At 45.0% G+C, this 20,138-nt stretch overlaps 2 protein-coding genes across 3 annotated transcripts; both read right to left on the bottom strand.

Annotated features, from left to right (window-relative positions):
• Positions 1-3,453: 3,453 nt before the first annotated feature.
• LOC135110581 (uncharacterized) lies at positions 3,454-7,000 on the bottom strand. The gene is made up of 6 exons (XM_064023037.1): positions 6,815-7,000; positions 6,372-6,519; positions 6,016-6,246; positions 5,602-5,697; positions 5,374-5,513; positions 3,454-5,257 (listed from the first exon to the last, which is right to left on the bottom strand). Exons 1-6 carry the CDS (start codon positions 6,835-6,837, stop codon positions 3,811-3,813), a joined length of 2,085 nt encoding a protein of 694 aa, XP_063879107.1. The 5' UTR covers positions 6,838-7,000; the 3' UTR covers positions 3,454-3,810.
• Positions 7,001-7,083: 83 nt separating this feature from the next.
• LOC135110582 (uncharacterized) lies at positions 7,084-13,817 on the bottom strand. 2 transcript variants are annotated; one of them, XM_064023040.1, is made up of 4 exons: positions 13,318-13,817; positions 12,001-12,172; positions 11,121-11,308; positions 7,084-10,975 (listed from the first exon to the last, which is right to left on the bottom strand). In XM_064023040.1, exons 1-4 carry the CDS (start codon positions 13,486-13,488, stop codon positions 10,931-10,933), a joined length of 576 nt encoding a protein of 191 aa, XP_063879110.1. In that variant the 5' UTR covers positions 13,489-13,817; the 3' UTR covers positions 7,084-10,930. The 2 variants fall into 2 exon arrangements, with proteins under 2 accessions (XP_063879110.1, XP_063879108.1); XM_064023038.1 differs by having other exon boundaries at positions 7,084-11,308; positions 13,318-13,787.
• Between the last annotated feature and the right edge of the window lie 6,321 nt (positions 13,818-20,138).

The following is a 20,138-nucleotide window of genomic DNA, read 5'->3' as shown; positions in this document are numbered from 1 at the left end:
GTCCTTCTGAGTTTCATGCATAATGACGAGCAGCGCGAGGACAAGGACGAGGAAACGAGGAAGCCATGCACGAGGAAAAGACGAAGGAAAGAAGAAAGAAGAAAGGAACGCAAGATTTTTTTTATGCGTGAGTGATGACACACCGAGAAAGTAATATAAAAGATGAGATGTAGGAAAAAAATATATGCCTGGAGGAAAAGGATGTGCAAGATGGAGATAGCATGAGGTATGATGGGCAATAAGAAAGCGAAAAAGCAAAAAATAGAGAGGTTGCTCTGAATAATGAGGGAAATAAGAGAGATGAGGGCCAAGAAAAGAAGCTTCATAACTCATAAAAATGGTGATATATAGTACAAACTGAAATAATAGTACGGGAGAGAGAGAGAGAGAGAGAGAGAGAGAGAGAGAGAGAGATAGGGTGTGTCATCCCACTGCCTGAACCATACTGGCCCACTGCACATCTATCTTCCATTTTCCACAGCCACGCACCGCCTCACCCTTCCCTCACTGCATGTGTGTCCGCGCTGCAGCTGCCACTAGGAAGGAAGGGAAAGCGGGAAGCGGAAACGGACGGGTCACACTCACACCAAAACAAGAAATCTATGCCATAATAGTATTCGAGGCACAAGAATAATTTAACTAAGAGCGCATCAGTGACTTCAGGGCGCTCACTCGTCTTCCTTGCATCAGAGTTGGACGGAAAGTCTGATGTATGAGGCCCATTTCACTTCCTGGAATATGTAGCGCGCGCTTTTGGGTGACCGGTGGTGACCGTAACTCACCGAGGACAACCCAGGCTGCCGGGTCACTCAGGGTCGCGTGGATTATGTGAAGCTCCTGGGTCATTATGGATCACCGCGCTGTCCCTCTCTTAGTGGCAATCTAGGCACCTCCCGCGGCTTGATTGCACCCGATGGAAGCCTCAGACTGCACCCACTTGACTCCCCTCACTGATCCACGGGAGGCGGCGTCATTGCTTCAGGGATGTCGGTCGTTTTGGTCATTACTCAGGTATTGCTAACTGCGCTTCACTGGCCTTGAAACAGTGATGATCAGTGATGTTTTCATTGTTATTTAGTTACCGCTGATGTCGCCGCTCACGCCATCGTGGTTCTCGGTGAATTTTCTTTCGGTGTTGTGATAAATTTGCTACGAATGTTTGTCATATATTAAGGTTCTCTGTAGGAAAGTGAGAGAGCAGCCACCTTTTATAATTTTTTACCGCAGTGCACTAATCTCCCAAACTTATTGCTTTAAAGGGCAGGCCGTGGATCGCCGCGCTGCTGCCTCGCTTCCCGACCCAAGCTGTCGCCTCGCTGGCAGAAGTTATACTCTCATCCTGTTTACCAACTGACTCTGGGAAATATATATTATGGATGTTGCGTGTGTCCTGTGTTTGTTTTCGAAGCCATTATGAAGCGGTGTGAGGTGTGTGCATTCATGTAGGGACATCATGCACCGGTAACTGTTTCATTTTAAACAGGAAATGTTTGTCACGCGCGAGGGTGGCACGAGGCACTGCAGCGTGATTACTGATGTCAGGAGGGAAAGTTGAAAATGAAATATCGTAGTAATGTGAGACTATACAGACACCACCATGTTCACTCACCTCCCCAGGCCTCCCGGAATCTATTTCCAAGGCACGCCCGATGATTCCACACGTCTTGAGTCAATGCTGTGCTGGTAAGATGAGGTCACTTCAACACAACGTTCAACTCAAAAGGGTCTCCATCTCTCATGTAGTCTTTCCTCGGTAACACTGCCTGCAATAATAAAAAGAAATGAAGCAGGACGGAAATAACACATAAAAGTGAAAACAGTCACGTAACATTGTGATTTTACAGTAATACATTTGCTGCATGTACATAATTGAGAGATTACTTAGAGCCTCATAACAGGAACACCTCCCCGAAAGTCTTGATTAAAATATCATCAGAAGAATACAAAGAAAAATACGTGAAGATGAGAATGACAGATGAAAGACATTATTCTTCAAAGAAAAGTTTTGGAATCTAATTGCAAACACTTATCTACTGTGCGTCTGTGTGTGTGTGTGTGTGTGTGAAAGAGAGAAAGTTATTCGATCTAGTAAAAATATAATAATAATTTTTAGTAATATAATTGCATCACAGTATTGTATTGTACAAATAACAGCGTGAAAAAAACATGTCATATTGTTATAGAAAAAAATTACACTTTTTTTCCAATAAAGAACCATTAATAAAGAGATAACAAATATTGGCATCAGTCAATCTACACTTTCCCTACATTATGAAAATCAGTGGGAGAGAAAACGTGTTTACCTTTAGCCTTTCAAATGTTTACGGTTACCCTTTGATGGCGGCTTTGGCGATTATCCGGGATGTCCAACCAACCACTGCATCATATTTGGGTTAATGTTAAACCCCTGTCAGCGAGGCTTTGGTGGCGCCCCTTTGCACTCCATCGTCAGTGTGATGTTTCAAACGGACCACAGACATGAATATATATGCTTTTTTAAAGACGGCCGTTCGATGGTTGAAATATAATAGGATGTATTTCTTAAGTGACGATGTTGATATAATGTCACAACTGTTACTGACGAAGGTAAGGCGCTCGTACCTTACCGCAACACAAAGCTTTTCACGTGTAACTAAAAGCCTGTTTGTTTAGTGCGAATTTGCTCTCTCTCTCTCTCTCTCTCTGCACAATCTGAAAAAAAAACTCTCCACAATCTGAAAAAAAAAGTGCAGAAAAAAAAAAAAAAACGAGTTGCACCGAGTCTACGCCAAGACTTGTCGACGAGACTGACACTTCAAAAACCTGCGGCTAAAGTTAGGTGCGGGCGAGGCGGTCCTCATGGGTCTACCGCAGCGTTACGTGGAGAGGGTCTTCATCCCACTAATTGGGAGACGCCCGATTTCCTCCCCAAACTTCCACGCTTGATTTCTCTCAAGTGATTCAATCTCGAACTCTGGTCACGAGGACGCCGGGAAAGACTGGTAGAGATGTGGAGAAGAGGGTAGTGTGACACCAACACCACCCGCCTGTCAGTATTGGCTGTCAGTATTTTATCCCCCTATACTTGACCAAATGAGTCACAAAACTTTACCGTAACACATGATCTCACACGCTTCCCCTTACACCGTTGAAAAGTGGAATATGGATTATGTACTCCGCATAAATAAAAAAGAATAAAAAAATACATATGTACAGTTGTTTCCCAATCATCTGATAATTTTACCCAATCATCTGATAATTTTAATGAATGAATTTCACTTCAACAAAGCTCCATACCTGTACAAAAATTTTTTTTCTCAAAGTTTACATATGATTAAAATATTGATGTAAGAATTGAAACTGTAATCAGCAACGGCTTGATCATAATACCAATCTTCTTACCAACTTCCAACGAAACTTTATAAAAGCAGACCACTTGCTAGCCAACGAAACTTATAAAAGCAGACCACTTGCTAGCAGGAACATTTATTTAAAAAATCCAATACACTGATTAAACACAATTTCCATTATCACGTGCATAAAACCTTAAAAATCATAAGCTTCATAAACAAAAAGTCACATACCACACACTTTTCCTTTTGTAATTAGGAAAAGCCCCATACATTCATGAATAAGAAAGCTGCCTTATAATAATAAGTTAAAATTCATGTTGACTAAAAATTATTATATACTTTGTAAAACCATTTGTACAACTACACCGCAAACTTCCTTAACGACGAAAAAAACATTCCGTTTAATGTTTTGTCACTAGTTTTCATATATTTTATCTGCCATACACCTCATCTAAATATATCCAATCTTCGTCTTCATTCAACGCCTCGCGCAGTATGCGTACTTGGTTTGGCTTGTTGTCAACCAGTCCCTCTTCGTCACTCTCATTCGTCCCCCTGGCGGCTGCCTGCTGCCTCGACTCTTTTGACTTCCATTTCTCTGTGCTTCGGTTCCTCTTCTCGGAGCGGTTCCCGTTGCTGCTGCCGGCGCTCCCGGCGGTGCCAGCGTTCCCGGCGGTGCCGACGCTCCCGGTGATGCCGACGCTCCCGGCGGTGCCGGCGGTGCCGACGCTCCCGGCGGTGCCGGCGGTGCCGACGCTCCCGGCGGTGCCGGCGGTGCCGACGCTCCCGGCGGTGCCGACGCTCCCGGCGGTGCCGGCGGTGCCGACGCTCCCGGCGGTGCCGACGCTCCCGGCGGTGCCGGCGGTGCCGATGCTCCCGGCGCTGCCGACGCTCCCGGCGCTGCCGACGGTGCCGACGCTGCCGACGGTGCCGACGCTGCCGACGCTGCCGACGCTCCCGGCCCTGCCGACGCTCCCGGCCCTGCCGACGCTCCCGGCCCTGCCGACGCTCCCGGCCCTGCCGACGGTGCCGGCGCTGCCGACGCTGCCGGCGCTGCCGACGCTCCCGGCGCTCCCGGCGCTCCCGGCGGTGCAGCTGGTGGCGGTGCTGGTGGTGGTGCTGGTGGTGGTGCTGGTGGCTGTTCACCAACCTGAAGGGCAGCCATCATGGCCTCAGCCTCGTGAATGACCTCTATCGAGTCCGACTCGTCAGTGCTCGAGTGGTCTGTGGGCTCTGATGAATCTGATGCAGATTCAGATTCAGAAGGACTTCTAATGAACTCTATGGTGAGATATGCGGTATACAGTAACCCTTGGAATGTTACACCACCTATGGTTTTCTTTATGTTCACCGTGCAATCCTCGTCGCTTCGTCCAGTAGTACTTTGATAAATTAAGTCATATGCTCGGTGTGGTTGCAGTAATACCGGGCGCTCGAAGGTACAGGCGCAGTGCTCCCACAGTCCCGTTGCTATGAAGCCGTGCTTATTTGTCAGAGTCAACATCCCGTTGCCTTGATCCATGATGGAAAGAGAGGAAATCCGTCGAACAAGGCATGCTTTGTCCACTGTGAACCAGGCGATGTACCGGTCGTCTTCATCCCTTTTGTACACTAGTTTCAGCTCACGGGGAGTAGCATCCTCAATTCTTAAACCGAAACGAACAATTTTCGGAGGATTGGGGCGCGGTGCTCCCTGCAACTCAGGGTTGTGGATGTAATATGCAAGGCCACGCCTCCTCTCCCGCTCTCCTAGCATCATCTGCAGCATCACCTCCACGTCCTCGAAAGGAATCACTCCAGAAGGAAGCACGTGTTGTTTGAACTCTTGCTCAGTCATTCGTAGATATCTCACTTTATCCAAGCAACAGCGTAAGTCATCCAGGAAACTCAGGTCCTCGTAACTTCTCCTGCCACTGTTGCTCCACCTGTGGGAACCAGAGACCCTTCATTTTGATGGGCACACGAACACATCCACGGAATAGGTAGACAATTATTCACCATTCACTCTTATTTCCCTAACCAGCGACTGCCCGCGACTCACCAGTAAATGATGGCATTGAATACTTTTAGCTCCGAGGAAGGAGACAGCCTGCGATGCTCAAGCAGACTCATCATTGCCCCCTTGCTTAAGACCGATAAATTGGGCAAGGAAAGCAGCTCGTCCGTCCACGCTGCGATCATCTGAGAGAAGTCATCATTACAAACCTTCATCGTAACAAACAGATAAATATATTCGTATTTACTTCTTTAGTTAATGACTCCCACTCACGTGGCCACACTCCTGCAGCAGCTCGTCATCTTCAGTTACATGTGCGGCGTTGAACACGTGGGGAAAGTTCTCAATGCTGAGGAAGATACGGAGTCTCTGGGGACAGAGGCAGAAGGGAGGCATTATGGTGAAGGGAGCAGAGGTGATGAAATGGATGGTGACAAATTATCAGAATAAGCGTTTTTGACCTCATGGAGTGTCGGAACGATCACCTTGCTCATCAGGGTGACGTGCAATTCGGGTAGTTTTACTGACTGGAGAATGAAGACAGAAAATAAGAGTGCATTTAAGTGTCCTAAGAAACCTATTATCCTCCGAAAATACCACTGATTCAAGTCACTTATCCCGGGTGCATTTAACTCACGTATGTAACCTAATAGCCTGTAATTAAATACCACTGATCCAATCACTTACGGTGCGACTCATGCCGACGAGTCCCGGGATGTCGTATTTGTGCGCCATGAGCATCACGAGTGCCGTCCCCCGCACATCCGGCAGCGGCGTCTTGTGTTCCAGGAAGGACCTCAGCCACCAGAAAGGATAAGCATCTTCCCCTTTGAGGCTGATGCTCAGGCCCCGACGTGGTCTGGTGAGTAATGTCGTCTGCAACTTCATTGAAATTGAACAGAACAGCACCAAAGGCACCTGCAACAATATTAGGCCGCATTAGTGAACTTCGACTCGCACCAGCCAAGAACATCTGTAAATGTGAACACGCACATTACTTGATAATTTTCGCAATCCGCCATGGATAATAATAGAAATCATACCTTCACGCTGCTGCCGCGGTAGCCGAAAGTTATCACGAGGTCGTCCTTCACCTCCAGCTCCGTGTATAATTCGGGACGGTAGTCGATGGGGTTGATAAAGCTGTGCCACCAGTTCTGGTACCGCAGGGACATCATAAGGACCCTGATCCTGCAAAAAATGCACCGTCAACGTTACCGACTCATCAAAGATCGTCATGCACCACTTCTGACTCGCCAATCAAACATTTATTTTACCACTACTGATTAACTTCACAAGTACCCTTTCTATATAAACAACCAAAGTTAAGCGCAAGTTTCTCGTTACCTCGCAGTTGTCTTGCGGGTCACACCACAAAGAAAGGTATTCCTTTATAGCACGTAAGACTTACTCCTCGAATTGGACTAAAGGTATATAACCTTACGAAAATTTAAACAGCTGACATCGTAAACAGCAACACCCATACCTCCTTCTTATATCATCCTCCATGTTGTAGTAAAGGAATTACACTTTCACATTAAATGAACAGAGCACATCCAGTCTCCGGAAGGGGGCGACGAAGGGCGACCATTTGGAATGGCAGAGTAGCTCCTTACGACCAATATCCTCACTTCCCACAAGGCCACCTGGCACCCCTTACTTGGAGGGTGTCGACGAGCGAATGTGCGTTGGCTAGTGCATTCAGTGGGCAGGTTAAGAAAAGTGAACAAGTGATAGAGGGAATGAAACTCTAGCACCACCTACAACTTTATTTCGGAGCTTCACAAGCAGCGCCATCTATGGAGTGAAGGGCGAGGATCAGCCACGGAACTGAACTGCCACTGTGAAATAAAATTGAGAAAAATCTTTAATCTGAGAAGTTTTCATGATGTTGCTTTTGTGTCATGATTGTCACCAAGGGATATTATAACATTACATACAGCTGTGATTGACTCAGAGAGAGAGAGAGAGAGAGAGAGAGAGAGAGAGAGAGAGAGAGAGAGAGAGAGAAGGGGAGGGGTAGGTGGGTATGACCTAGTGGAAGGAGTAGGAGAGGCAGGCTAGAGGAAGGACAGGAGAACTAGCTGTTACCGAGCAAGAAGAAAATATAAATCAGATGATAAAATGAAGAAAGCGAGAAAAAAAAATAGACTTATTTAGGAGCAGGAGGAGAAGAAAGAGAAGAAGGGGCAGACAAAGAATAACGTGGATGATGGTGAGGTCAAGGAAATTGAGATGGAGAGCAGGCGAGAGACATTAGGAGTTAAATAGATAGTCAAGCAAAGAAAGAAAAGAAGAAAAAAAACCTACATATTCATTTAAACAAAGAAAAATAGCATATATAGTCACTCAACAAGCACGAAGAAAGCAGATTAATATATAAAATCTCCAACAACTGAAGAATGAATAGATAAATAAATAAGTAATCAAATACTACGTGCTGACTCATCCAACAATTATCATACGTATGTCTGGCAAGCCGACCCAATCGTACGCAGATTTGAAGTTGTCGTACGTGTTGGAATTCACATCGTATTTACAACACAAACGAACCTGATGATGCTGTCTGCCAGTATTGACAGTGTATATTGAAGGCAGCCATCGTTTCCAGCAGGAATTATCATATAGATTGTATTAGTTACCATACAGAGACACGGCAATTGGTCGGCTGGATGGGCCTTGTTAGTAAACTTGTCCAGTATGTTTCCATCACGCCCTTCTATTCCATAATGCTAATTGGCTGGGTATTTTCTTCCCCATACACTATATTTCAATGTATATTTTAGTATTTTTTGTTCAACCTCATTAGAAAATTTAAGGCATGCAACAATAACAACAGGAGCAACAATTATAGCAACTGTTACTAACACCGCCACTACTATTACCACTACTACTATATTTACCACTCTATAACACCAGACTGTAATGAAAGCAGGGTGTCACGCATTGAAGCTGGTGAGCCGTGAATGTTATGAATACTGCGCTGATAAACACGACAAAAGGAAAAAGAGGGGAGGCGGAGGCAAACTTGGTGTGGATTGCTGTTATTGCTGTTATTGTTGTTCTTGTGTTAGATTGCTCTTGTAAGGAATATCGACCCTTGGAGATACAGCAAGTAGTCTTATTGCACGACAGAAACAAAAGCCTTAGAAATAAACAGTGCCGTGACTTTTAAACTTTAGACCACGGTGATGCTGAGGAATTTGTGATGTTGGTAACTTAGATTCGTATTCTAAAACGCTTTGCTCTCTCACCACGACTATTTTCAAAGGCCACAAAGATAATTAGCTGGATTCTCAAGAGTATTTATCCTCTTAATGATATAAAAATTTTGTTTATCTGTCACTAGAACCATAAACACAGCCTTAAAAATAATTGTAACTCCAATTAGAGCCTTTTAAATGTAGTGGACTATCGCAAATGTTTCGACTAAAGGAAGTTTTTGCTTAACTATTCACTCGCTCATTCCTTCATTCATTGCAAGACGCCGAGAGTGTCAAACTGTGCAGTGTTCAAATTAAGAGAGCATCATTAAAAAGCTCTTATTCTTAAATACTTCAGTCTGTTACCACGACTATTATATTTAGAAGCCACAGAGATGATTTTGCTGGGCCCTCGTGACGTTTTGCCTCACTTCGGTGCAGAATCCTTGTTAAACTACCACCAGAATCACGAAAAATAAGTATTGAAAACCCCCCATTAACTTCCATTAGAAGCTGTAAAAATCAGTAATAAGACGAAACATTTAGGAGTACGTTCTATTCATTGGTGGTTATACTGCCGCTTGCACTTCATTACCGGCCGTTGCTGGAGGCGGGCTGATGGAACGCGCTCTGCTGCAGTCCTGCGAGGAGACATCAATCCTGGTGCAGTGGTCATTCATACGTAAAGATAACCTGTGTGTGTACATTTGGAGATATTCCGACGCGGTGTACTCAGCGCTGTCAATACTCGCACGCCTTGAGTTATGAGACCACGAAGCTCCAACTCTGTGCTTTGAAACTTCGATACATATGACGAAGTGGTGTGGTAAGAGAGAGAGAGAGAGTTAGTGTGACGCAGGCAGCATGAGATTAACTAGGCCCGTCTGAAGTCTATTGTCGAGGTAGCCAGTAAACATGGAATTGATGGGCCAGTTAGCGACCTCGTTAGTTTGCATCATTTTCCATCCCCTTCCCACACCTCTCTCCCTCTCTCTCTCTCTCTCTCTCTCTCTCTCTCTCTCTGTAATAGAATATACAAATTGAGAGAGAGAGAGAGAGAGAGAGAGAGAGAGAGAGAGAGAGAGAGAGAGAGAGAGAGAGAGAGAGGGCATATTTTTTCTTCAATTACAGAAGTGAATGGCTCTGAAAAACATATTGCGTAAGCTGAAAAGTTAAAATTGATCTCTCTCTCTCTCTCTCTCTCTCTCTCTCTCTCTCTCTCTCTCTCTCTCTCTCTCTCTCTGACACACACACACACACACAAACACACACACACACACACACACACACACACACACACACATGAGTGAATACAGTGAATGAATGAAGAACAATCATACACAGTTTCGCTTGGATCGTTTTCGTAATCAATAAATATACAAAATATATTTACACTACATAAGCACAAAGTATTTCATGTCAACATGGAGGAAATGTGGGACAAATATACATAGCAAAAATACTGAAAAAAAAAAAAAAAAAAAAAAAGGGAGTACATGTGGTTTCATCAATACAGGCATGGAGTGAGAGTCTGATGAGGTTGATGAATCATTATCTGGTGGACCGAGAGATCAAAGTCCTGTTGATTTGCTTACACAGTTTTATACGTACATTTTTTTTTTTTTTTCCGGGACTTCAAAGGCCTGTCAAATTGCTTCAGTCATTACGTTCGTAGCCTCACTTAATTCAACCATCCTGACTCTCCCCGTTTATGTGTGTGTCTGTGTGTGTGTGTGTGTGTGTGACGATTTCCCTCGCTATCAACACATTATCAACTTATCGCCAAGAATCCAAAATCCCCTCACACTTAATTTTCTTGACGATCAAAACCACTCAAGAAATGGCCAGCGACTTGAGAGTTGTAGTGAAGCAGACCACCTAAGCAGCTTCTCTCTCCGCCAGGTTGCGACAGGCACCGCGACAACACAAACATATGCAAGGTCATGGCTCGGTAATCTAACACTAGCATTGATCTTTGGCATGAAGGTGGCAGCACAAATCTCTCAGCCACAGCGCTATGACAAGTGAATGCTCGGGACACAACACCAGTGGCCAGGTCATCTCGAGGGTCATATGATCGTCTCATCCACGAGTGTCTCCTGACTCTCCACATCCATTTCTTGCAGTTGCTTTTTCTTTGTTAATCTAAAGACTCGGCTTTTGATGAGCACTAAGACTGCCCCAACGAAAAGGAAGACGAGGGCGGCAATGACGTCCTCCAGAACGCTCGATTTCTTCACGTCTTCCCTCAGTAAGCTCCCCGCCGCTCTCCACGCGCTCGCTGCTGGTCGTGTTGTCCAGCGCCTCGTGATGATCAGTGTCCGGCGGCTCTCTTTGCAATGACGGCACGGCGGATCCTTCAGAGGACAGGATGTGTTCTTTCCCTCCTCGTCGCTCCCCTAGTCCTCCTTCCCTTTCTTCTCTTCTTGGTCCTCCTGCAGTGCCTTCTAGGGTTATCAGACAAGTTTCCAACAGACTTACGTTGATAGTATTATTTCTCGTACAGCAACAATTCATTGGCTCCCTAGTGGTGACCATCACAGACCCACACATCCCGCCCACTGCCACGCACAGGGCTCGCTGCCTCACCATCATGCAGGAGTGGTTGGAGATCTTCTCGTGCTGGCAGGCGACGTCACGGGTGCGGCAAGTCAGTATTGGCAAAGGAAGACCATCCTGGGGCAGTTCCAAATCATCTTTGCGTGCCTCCTTCCTGAGGTCTGCCCATGTCAGGACAGTAGCAGAGGGGACATGTTCACTGGGTATGGTCACCTCTTCTGTGTTATGAAGGGAGAAGAAATTAATTATGCGAATGTTGTTACATCTTGAATTCATCTATTTTTTTTGGACACTGTAAATACAATTACCGTAAGGATGAGAAGAAAAGCTTTGCTGACGCCTTACACCAAAGCTAAACCTAGTTGTAATTAACAATCGACATCATATTTCAGAGAACAAAACGGCAGACTAAACATCACGCTGCAGGAAAGGATAGAGGGGAGGACGGCACGGCACACACACAAGAGGAGACAGGAGCACCTGAGCCCGGCAGCGAGACCGGCAGGTGTTGGCAGGCACGTAATGCACCCAGCCATCAAAGGGTACTAGGAAGTAATTAAAGGGAGCAGAGGCTAACACACACACACACACACACACACACACACACACACAGAGCAGCAACATCTACAACATCAACTTCATCATCAAAACAACGACAAGAACAACAACAGAGCAATATAATAATGTTTTCCGTGAAGATAGATATCTGAAAAAAAAAAAAAAATTCTATGAGATGACAGAGGCAAGAAAGGCACATACAACAACTGACAGCAAAACAGGACAACTACGATATGAACATGGAAGCGTGACACGTGAGTGAAGGTAAGGCCCTGTGTACTACAACTAGGCAAACACAATTAGGTAACCATCAACACTCCTTCCCGCTAGTGTCACCCTTCCCGTTCCTTACCAGAGAAGGAGGGTAACCAGTTGTCCGCCCCGTCACGGTTAATCCAGCCGCTGTCCGGGCACGCCTCACCAAGATCTGCTGCCGGCACGCCCACCACCACCACAGCCATCAGTAGCATCACCACTGACCCTGACGCCGATCCTGCACACGCCGCCTCCGTCCTCTCCATGGCCTGAGCAGCCCCAGCGACGAGCAGTGAAGGTCAGCAGAAGCAAGGCGTCACCACTCCTGCTTAAGCCTCATTTTTCTATTGTAAGTTTCTCTTTCGGCTCTATTACCTTATTGTCCAAGTCTGATCTGGTGTCTGTACGTCTGTCTTTTCGTTTATCATCACTTTTGTCCGTTTGTCCGTCCTATTTCTCTCTCTCTCTCTCTCTCTCTCTCTCTCTCTCTCTCTCTCTCTCTCTCTCTCTCTCTCTCTCTCTCTCTCTCTCTCTCTCTCTCCGTCTGTTTGGTATTGTGTGTTTATTTGTGTTTATCTTTTTTGCCCGTCTCTATGTATGTTTAAAGTCTCTGTCTGCTTCACTGCCTCTTTATCTGCCTGTCTATCTGTCTCCCTTCCTTTGCTACATCAGCCTCTCTATAGTTCTGCCTGTTTTGTCTATTGAATCATATATTCCTTTCCACTTTCTGCAATAATACATCTTCTTATGTTTACCCACCTACACACACACACACGCACACACACACATGAGCTGCTCCGATAAAATTTTATGATATCTTTATAGTCTTCTGATATTTGAAAGAGAGAGAGAGAGAGAGAGAGAGAGAGAGAGAGAGAGAGAGAGAGAGAGAGAGAGAGAGAGAGAGAGAGAGAGAGAGAGAGAGAGAGAGAGAGAAATTGAAATACTTCAAATCATTGTTTGAAGAGCATGAGAGAGAGAGAGAGAGAGAGAGAGAGAGAGAGAGAGAGAGAGAGAGAGAGAGAGAGAGAGAGAGAGAGAGAGAGAGAGAGAGAGAGAGAGAGAAGGAAACGAGAGAAATTGAAATACTGCAAATCATTGTTTTAAGAGCATGAGAGAGAGAGAGAGAGAGAGAGAGAGAGAGAGAGAGAGAGAGAGAGAGAGAGAGAGAGAGAGAGAGAGAGAGAGAGAGAGAGAGAGAGAGAGGTACTTCATGACACCCTGGATAACAAACACGAGAGAGAGAGAGAGAGAGAGAGAGAGAGAGAGAGAGAGAGAGAGAGAGAGAGAGAGAGAGAGAGAGAATAAACAAAATATCAACAACGAAAACTGATTATGTCATTGTTCTTTTTCACACACCGACATCTACACACACACACACACACACACACACACACACACACAGCAAACTAACCTTAATTACTCGTCTGTTCCCAGCTAACAAGGGGCTCGTCAGGTCGTTCCAGAAGCCACAGGGACACACGAGCAGCACCACGGACAACCACGCTGAGTCGTAAAAGTCGTCGAACTGACAAGGTGGGGAGAACTGAAGGTATGCACTCCTCCCCTCCTCCTCCTCCTCCATTTAAGGTGGTGGGGATCCTTCGGGTGGTAGTGGAGAGGGGGTGACTGGCCAGGGGTCGGAGGAGGGGGCTGGGTGACGGGTGGTGAGTCAGGAGAGTGAGGGAAGCGTGAGTGGGCATTAGTGAGGGCATGAATTCAGAGAGGCCGCGTTGGATGCAGTGATGGAGGAAAATTTCTCTCTCCACTCCCTCCTCTCTCACTGACGGAAGGGTGAAACGGAGGGATGGAGGTAGAATGTATGTAGATAAGGATGGAAGAACACACTCATCTGAAAAACAAAAGAAAAGGATGAAAAATAGGAAAAAATTAGAAAGGGTAATGGAAAGAATAAGTAGGATATGACAAGAGAAAAAAAAAATGAGAGGAGAGAAATAATGGATGAAGAGGAACACAGGAGACAAAACAATGAAAAAAAAGAAAGAAAAAAGCAAGATAAGAAAGCTCCACCGAGAGAGAGAGAGAGAGAGAGAGAGAGAGAGAGAGAGAGAGAGAGAGAGAGAGAGAATAACCAGATGAAGAGGAAGAAACAGAAATAGAAAACCGCGAATGGAAAAGGGAAGAAGATCAAGCGCCGTGATAAAAAGAACGTAGAAGAGGAGAGGAAGAAAGAGGAGAACAAGAGAATTTGATAGAATTTACTGCGTCTCATGTGTGTATGTGCGTGTGTGTATGTGTGTGTGTGTGTGTGTGTATGCGCAGAAGGGAACATGACAGAATTATCGTACATGTGGAGAGATACACGCACAAACAGACACACGTGCAGACAGACAGACAAAAAAGGCAAGAAGGCAGACACAGACAAACTGAAGTGCGGGATTAAAGATAAACAGACACAAAGAAAGATAAACAGACAGGCCGGCGGTAGAGAATGTTATGCACAACACACACACACACACACAGACAAGAGAGAGAGAGAGAGAGAGAGAGAGAGAGAGAGAGAGAGAGAGAGAGAGAGAGAGAGAGGGGGGGGTTTATACTCAGCTCACGTACGCTCCCGGGAACATCCTCAATGCGTGAAGTGAGAGGAGAATCGAACTCCAATCTTAGGCTTAAGTACAAGTTAGTAGGCGCGGATTATAAGGTGTTGGGAGGGAGTGTGAGGGTTCGGAAAGCTTGATTCTCCTTTGTCTCTCTCTCTCTCTCTCTCTCTCTCTCTCTCTCTCTCTCTCTCTCTCTCTCTCTCTCTCTCCTAATTTCAGAGATAAACTTAAACAATCAGGAAAAAGAGTAATTCATAACAGAAGGAAAACAAAACGATACATCCACAGTAATCTTAAAAGCCTCAGTCATACAGAAAACGTACGAAGATAAAAAAGAAATCGAAATCAACAAAGTCTCCCCACTAATGGAAAAGAAAATGGCAGATAAAGAAAATGGAGGCATGGAGAGACAGCTGGTGGAGAGGGAGTACTTACTGTGAGTCCGGAAGCGGCGCCACGTCATTGGTATGTAAATTGATCCTATCGAGACAAAATTCAAGGCAAAATCGAAGGTAGAGTTGATCTGAAGTACAAGAGATGATGGCCAGTGAAGGCTGGAGAGCAGGAGTCGACTGCAAGGATATTTATGATAATGATCTCTTTGTCCTTCAGAGAGAGAGAGAGAGAGAGAGAGAGAGAGAGAGAGAGAGAGAGAGAGAGAGAGAGAGAGAGAAAAGATCGGTATGAAATTGTAGAAGTGGAAATCTACAAATACAAGTGGAAATTAAACTAGTGCCAGACGTACAAATAATGTATAGATTATTGTACAGTTAGGAACAAACTAACAAATATGGAGACGCGGAGGTTAAATGGAAAATGGAAGTCAATCTCACTCTTACCCAGTACTCAGAAAAATTACTAATAAGAATAAAGCAAATTCCAAAAGAAGTCAAACTGAAATGCTACAGTGAAATACGAGTCTTGCGTCACTAATACTAAGTGGTGATGTGTGGGTGAAAGATGGATTCCCCTCTCTCTCTCTCTCTCTCTCTCTCTCTCTCTCTGGCGAACACTCCTCCAAGTTCGGATCATAAATCAGATTTTATGAAGAAACATTTCAGTAGTTTCTTATCTCGCTAACCGTCCGTCTCTCTTACTCCTCCTCTTCCGCTTCCTCCGATAAATTTCCTCTCCTATTTTTTTCATCTATTTCGTTAACTTTTAATGAAGTTTACAAGCACGTTTTGCATTTTGTATGTGTGTGTAAGATATTTGTTATCTGTGCTTGAGAAAGGAATAGGTGTACGTGTTTCTCTCTCTCTCTCTCTCTCTCTCTCTCTCTCTCTCTCTCTCTCTCTCTCTCTCTCTCTCTCTCTCTCTCTCTCTCTCGTGTAAGCAATCGATTTGACATTAAGGGAAGAGCTATTGACATGCGGAATGCCTGATGAGGTGTGTGTGTGTGTGTGTGTGTGTGTGTGTGTGTGTGTGTGTGTGTGTGTGTGTGTGTGTGTGTGTCAGAGGAAATATGCACATCACACGAACTCGGGAAAGAGACAAAGAGACAAAAGAAGGAAAGTGGAAGGATTAACACAAGAGAAAGGCAAAGAGAATATAGAGCAGTGTCAGAGAGAGAGAGAGAGAGAGAGAGAGAGAGAGAGAGAGAGAGAGAGAGATTGAGAGAGACGGGAGGACGGAAGGGAAACAAGGACAAGATGGAGACAGCGTTGGAGGAGGGAAAAGGAGAAGGGGGAAAAAAAAAAGAATAAAATGATAACTCAGAGTTTGGGAGAGAAAAACCATTATCTTTTCATTCATAAGTGCGACAGGCGAATGGAAGATAAAAATTAGGAGGGACTTGAGGTTGAAATGGAATAAAAGTGTGATGAAAGGGAGAGAGTCCATGAGAAGGAGGAGGACGAGGAGGAGGAGGAGGAAAAAGGGGAGGTAAAGAACAAGAGAGAAGAGCCAACTGGACAAAAGTGAAGGGGAAAAATAGTAGAGGGAAGTGAAAGAGGAGGAGGAGAAGAAGGAAAAAAGAGGAAGAGAAGGAGAATGAGAGCCACAAAAAATAAAAAAGAAATAGAGACAAAACGAAAAATAAGACGAGAAAGAATGCCTGTAACAGATGCAGAGAGAGAGAGAGAGAGAGAGAGAGAGAGAGAGAGAGAGAGAGAGAGAGAGAGAGAGAGAGAGAGAGAGAGAGAGAGAGAAATGGCGAAAGAAAGACGAGCAAAGACAGACAGAGAAACTAACAAAGAGTAAAAAAAGTCACAGTAGAGAAAAAAAAAATTATCTAGCGGTGACTAAGAGAAACAGCAAAGTCAAGAGGGGAAGGAGCAGCGATAAGGACGAGTAGGAAATGCCTATCTTGTAGAATCCCAGAGGCGACACGCGACAAATGGTGCCACTCCGAACAGGAAGACGAGGAAGGGCTGACCACCGACCCAGAATTGGAGGGCAGGAGGCGTGGGAGAGGATGGACAAACGAAGAGGGACAGGAGAGGCAAGATAGCGAAAGGGAGAAGGAGCGAGGGAGGGAAAGGAGTAAAGGAGAGATGGACAAAGTAAGGGAAATGAAATATAAGCGAGGGAGATAGATAGATGAGGGAGATGAAAATACAAGCGTAGAGAGGAAGGCAAGGTTGAAGAAGTATGAATGAAAGGGAGAAAAAGGACAGTGAAACAGGTAGATAGAGGAAAGAGAGGAAGAATACAGGAAAGGAGATTATGTAGATGATGAAAGAAGATAAGTAGAAGAGAAAGATGAGTAGACGAGAAGGGAGAAGCGAAGAATAGAAGGATTGGAGGAAGGCAGGGCGGAAAGGAGGTATCGACAAAAGGGAGGAAGGAAGGAAGGAAGGAAAGAAAGAAGGAAGGAAGGTAGGCAAGAAGGTAGGCAGGAAAATGCAAGGTCGGCAGCCAGCAAGAGTTGGGACAATGACATCATTCCTCTCACTTCACTTCTGCAGGAGAGTGTTCGTCTCTCTCTCTCTCTCTCTCTCTCTCTCTCTCTCTCTCTCTCTCTCTCTCTGATATTGCCACTTACATGCTCGCTTAACTTAATCAACTCATGAATTACACTGGGATAAAATTACATTTTCTGTATCATTTCAGAGAGAGAGAGAGAGAGAGAGAGAGAGAGAGAGAGAGAGAGAGAGAGAGAGGAGGGGTAGTAGGGGGAGGAGATGGGTGATCAGAAGAGGTAATAACAGAAATACTAGTTAAAAGTGATTCGAGATGAAGGAGGGGGAAAAGGAGGAGAAAGAGGAGGAAGAGGAGGTGGTAGCATTGTTGGTGGGAATGATGAGAGAGACTGGGGAGGTGGAGGAAGAGGAGATATTGCAAGGGAGGGAGGAGGAAGAGAAGCACTGGTGATGATGGTGTTGGAGGGGATGAAGAAGGGACGCATAGATCATGAGAATGGAGGGGGTAGACCAGGTGGGGCAGATCAAGTTGGTGGAAGCTCAAGGTTCAGTCTTAAGGGTGTGCAGCCAATCACGGGAACACAGCAGCCCTTCGTCAAGTAGGAGGTGACACACGGCACTTCCGAACATATGGAGCAGGAGTGGCACAGGTTGTACTGCAGCTGTGTATGTCTAAACAATATATTTTACTTTAATAACCCTTTGAGGTCACACGAATATTTTTTTTTTCAACCTTCCTTTACCCTTCATGAACCTTGCTAGTCTTAAAGATACAAGCCCCTCCTTCTTTACCTTTTCCTCCTCCCCGCCCTGTTCCTCCTCCTCCTACTTTCTCATAGCTCTGAACAGCATCTGCACACACAAAATTTATAGGAGCACCCAGTCTTAGTGATTCAGTCCACACATTCCCGCGGCGACTCGCTACCAATCTCTTGGCCTTGTTCCCGAAGCACGGCGGCCTCTGTTGCAATTAGTTAGAATCCACTTTAGTTTCAGTCTCACGCCCTCCTTTGTCTTATTCTTCTTCTCTTCCTCCTCCGCTTTCTCTTTCTCGTCATATTTCTCCGTCATCTTCTTCTCTTCCTCTTCCATTCTTCCTCTTCTCCTTTATCTTCTCTTGCTGGACATTTTTCTTCATCTTCGTCTCCTCCTCCTCTTTCTCCTCCTTCGCTTTCTCGTCGTATATTTTCTCTTCTTCTTCTCTTCCTCTTTCTCTGCTTGTTCGTTTTCCTTCTTCCTTCCTTCCTCCTTCTCCTCCTTGTATATTTCTTCATCGTATTCCACTTTTCCTCCTATTCTTTCTCCTCATATTTCTTTTTCCTCCTTATCTTCCTGGTCACTTTCCTTCTTCCTCTCCTCCTCATGCTATCTTTCGTCTTTCTTGTCTTTTTGGTCACCTTTCCTCTTCATTTTCTCTTTTTCTATCTTTTTGTGGCCATTTCACTTCCTCCTCTTCTCCTTACAACCCTCCTTCGTTCTCCTTGTCCTTCTGGTAATCTTCATCTTTCCTCCTCCATTTCCTTCACTAGATTCTTTTCCTCCTTCTCCTTCTCCTCCTCTTTCTCTTTCTTATCATCGTCATTCTCCTCCTCCTCCTTGACTTTAATATCCTACGTCTGTTACATCAATTATAAAGTGTAATTCATCACAAACAGCCTTGTAAGGGCCAACAGGTCTGTCCACTTTGTCTTTCTCTGCCTTCCTTGTAACTGGTTGCCTGCCATTCTCGTCCCCTTCCTCGTCTTCCTTTTCTTTCGTTATTTTTTTCTTTTTCTTACGATCATGTTTTACTTCTTCCAGTTTTTGTACATTTCCTCTTTTTTTTTTACTCTTTTTTACAGTTTACTTATGTTTCCCCTTTCTTCTTATCCCGAATTCCTTGTTTTCCACCACTTTCCTTTTCTATTTGTCTAATATACTGTTCCAATTCCCTTCCTGCCTGTGTCTGTGCTTCCTGCTCCTACCGTGACACTTAGTTAATCTCCTCCTCCTCCTCCTCCTCCTCCTCCTCCTCCATCTCCACCTCCTCCTCTACCGATACTTAACGAAATTACTTGATTACACACACAAGCGAAATAAACAGCACTAACGGAGTGTTTCCTTAAGAATATGATGAAGCGACAAGCTAGTGTAATTGTGCTTACGTTGCTAAGGTGGGTTTGCAATTGTGCTTCTTTGTTTCACCTCACACCGCCCACTCCCGCTCTTTACTACCACCGGGAGTAATAACACGGCGAGGAAAGGCGGTGATCATCTGCTTAAGTGGGTGCAAGTGTGATATTATGCGTGTAACATCCAGCGGGTAGCATTAAGTGGGTAGTATCATCAGTGTGCAATATAGCGTGAGACAGTAGGAGGATAAATGTGAAGGAAGGAATGTGAATCGTAGTACATGAAGCGTGTAATGTTATGCGTGTCATGTTGAGCGTGTAATAGCGATTTTGTAATAGTTAATGTGCCGTATAGAGCGATCAAGGTTGTGTATTTAATCATAACCCTTTGAGTCCTACGTAGCCCATCTTCTAGTTATATGGGAATGATTGTTCTATTTTCGTCGTTTCGCTAAAGTCAGGGGTTGGCGCCTTGCACAAGCCTCCTCCAGTTGTTTATGTTCCTTGCGTCTTCCTCTGAGACTCCCAGTTCCATCTCTCCTTCTCACTCTGTCCTCCCCTCTAGTCAAATAGGAATGATGCATTAGAGGTGGAGTCAGTGTGCCAGACTTGGTGTGCAATACCAAACACGTGTAAGTGTGTTAGCGTCAGATGAGTCTACGAGTATATGAATAAACTTTCTCAATTACAACCATG

This window comes from Scylla paramamosain, chromosome 20 (assembly GCF_035594125.1).
Source record: "Scylla paramamosain isolate STU-SP2022 chromosome 20, ASM3559412v1, whole genome shotgun sequence".
Taxonomy (NCBI): Eukaryota; Metazoa; Arthropoda; class Malacostraca; order Decapoda; family Portunidae; genus Scylla; species Scylla paramamosain.
This window is presented reverse-complemented; position numbering and strand designations above follow the sequence as displayed.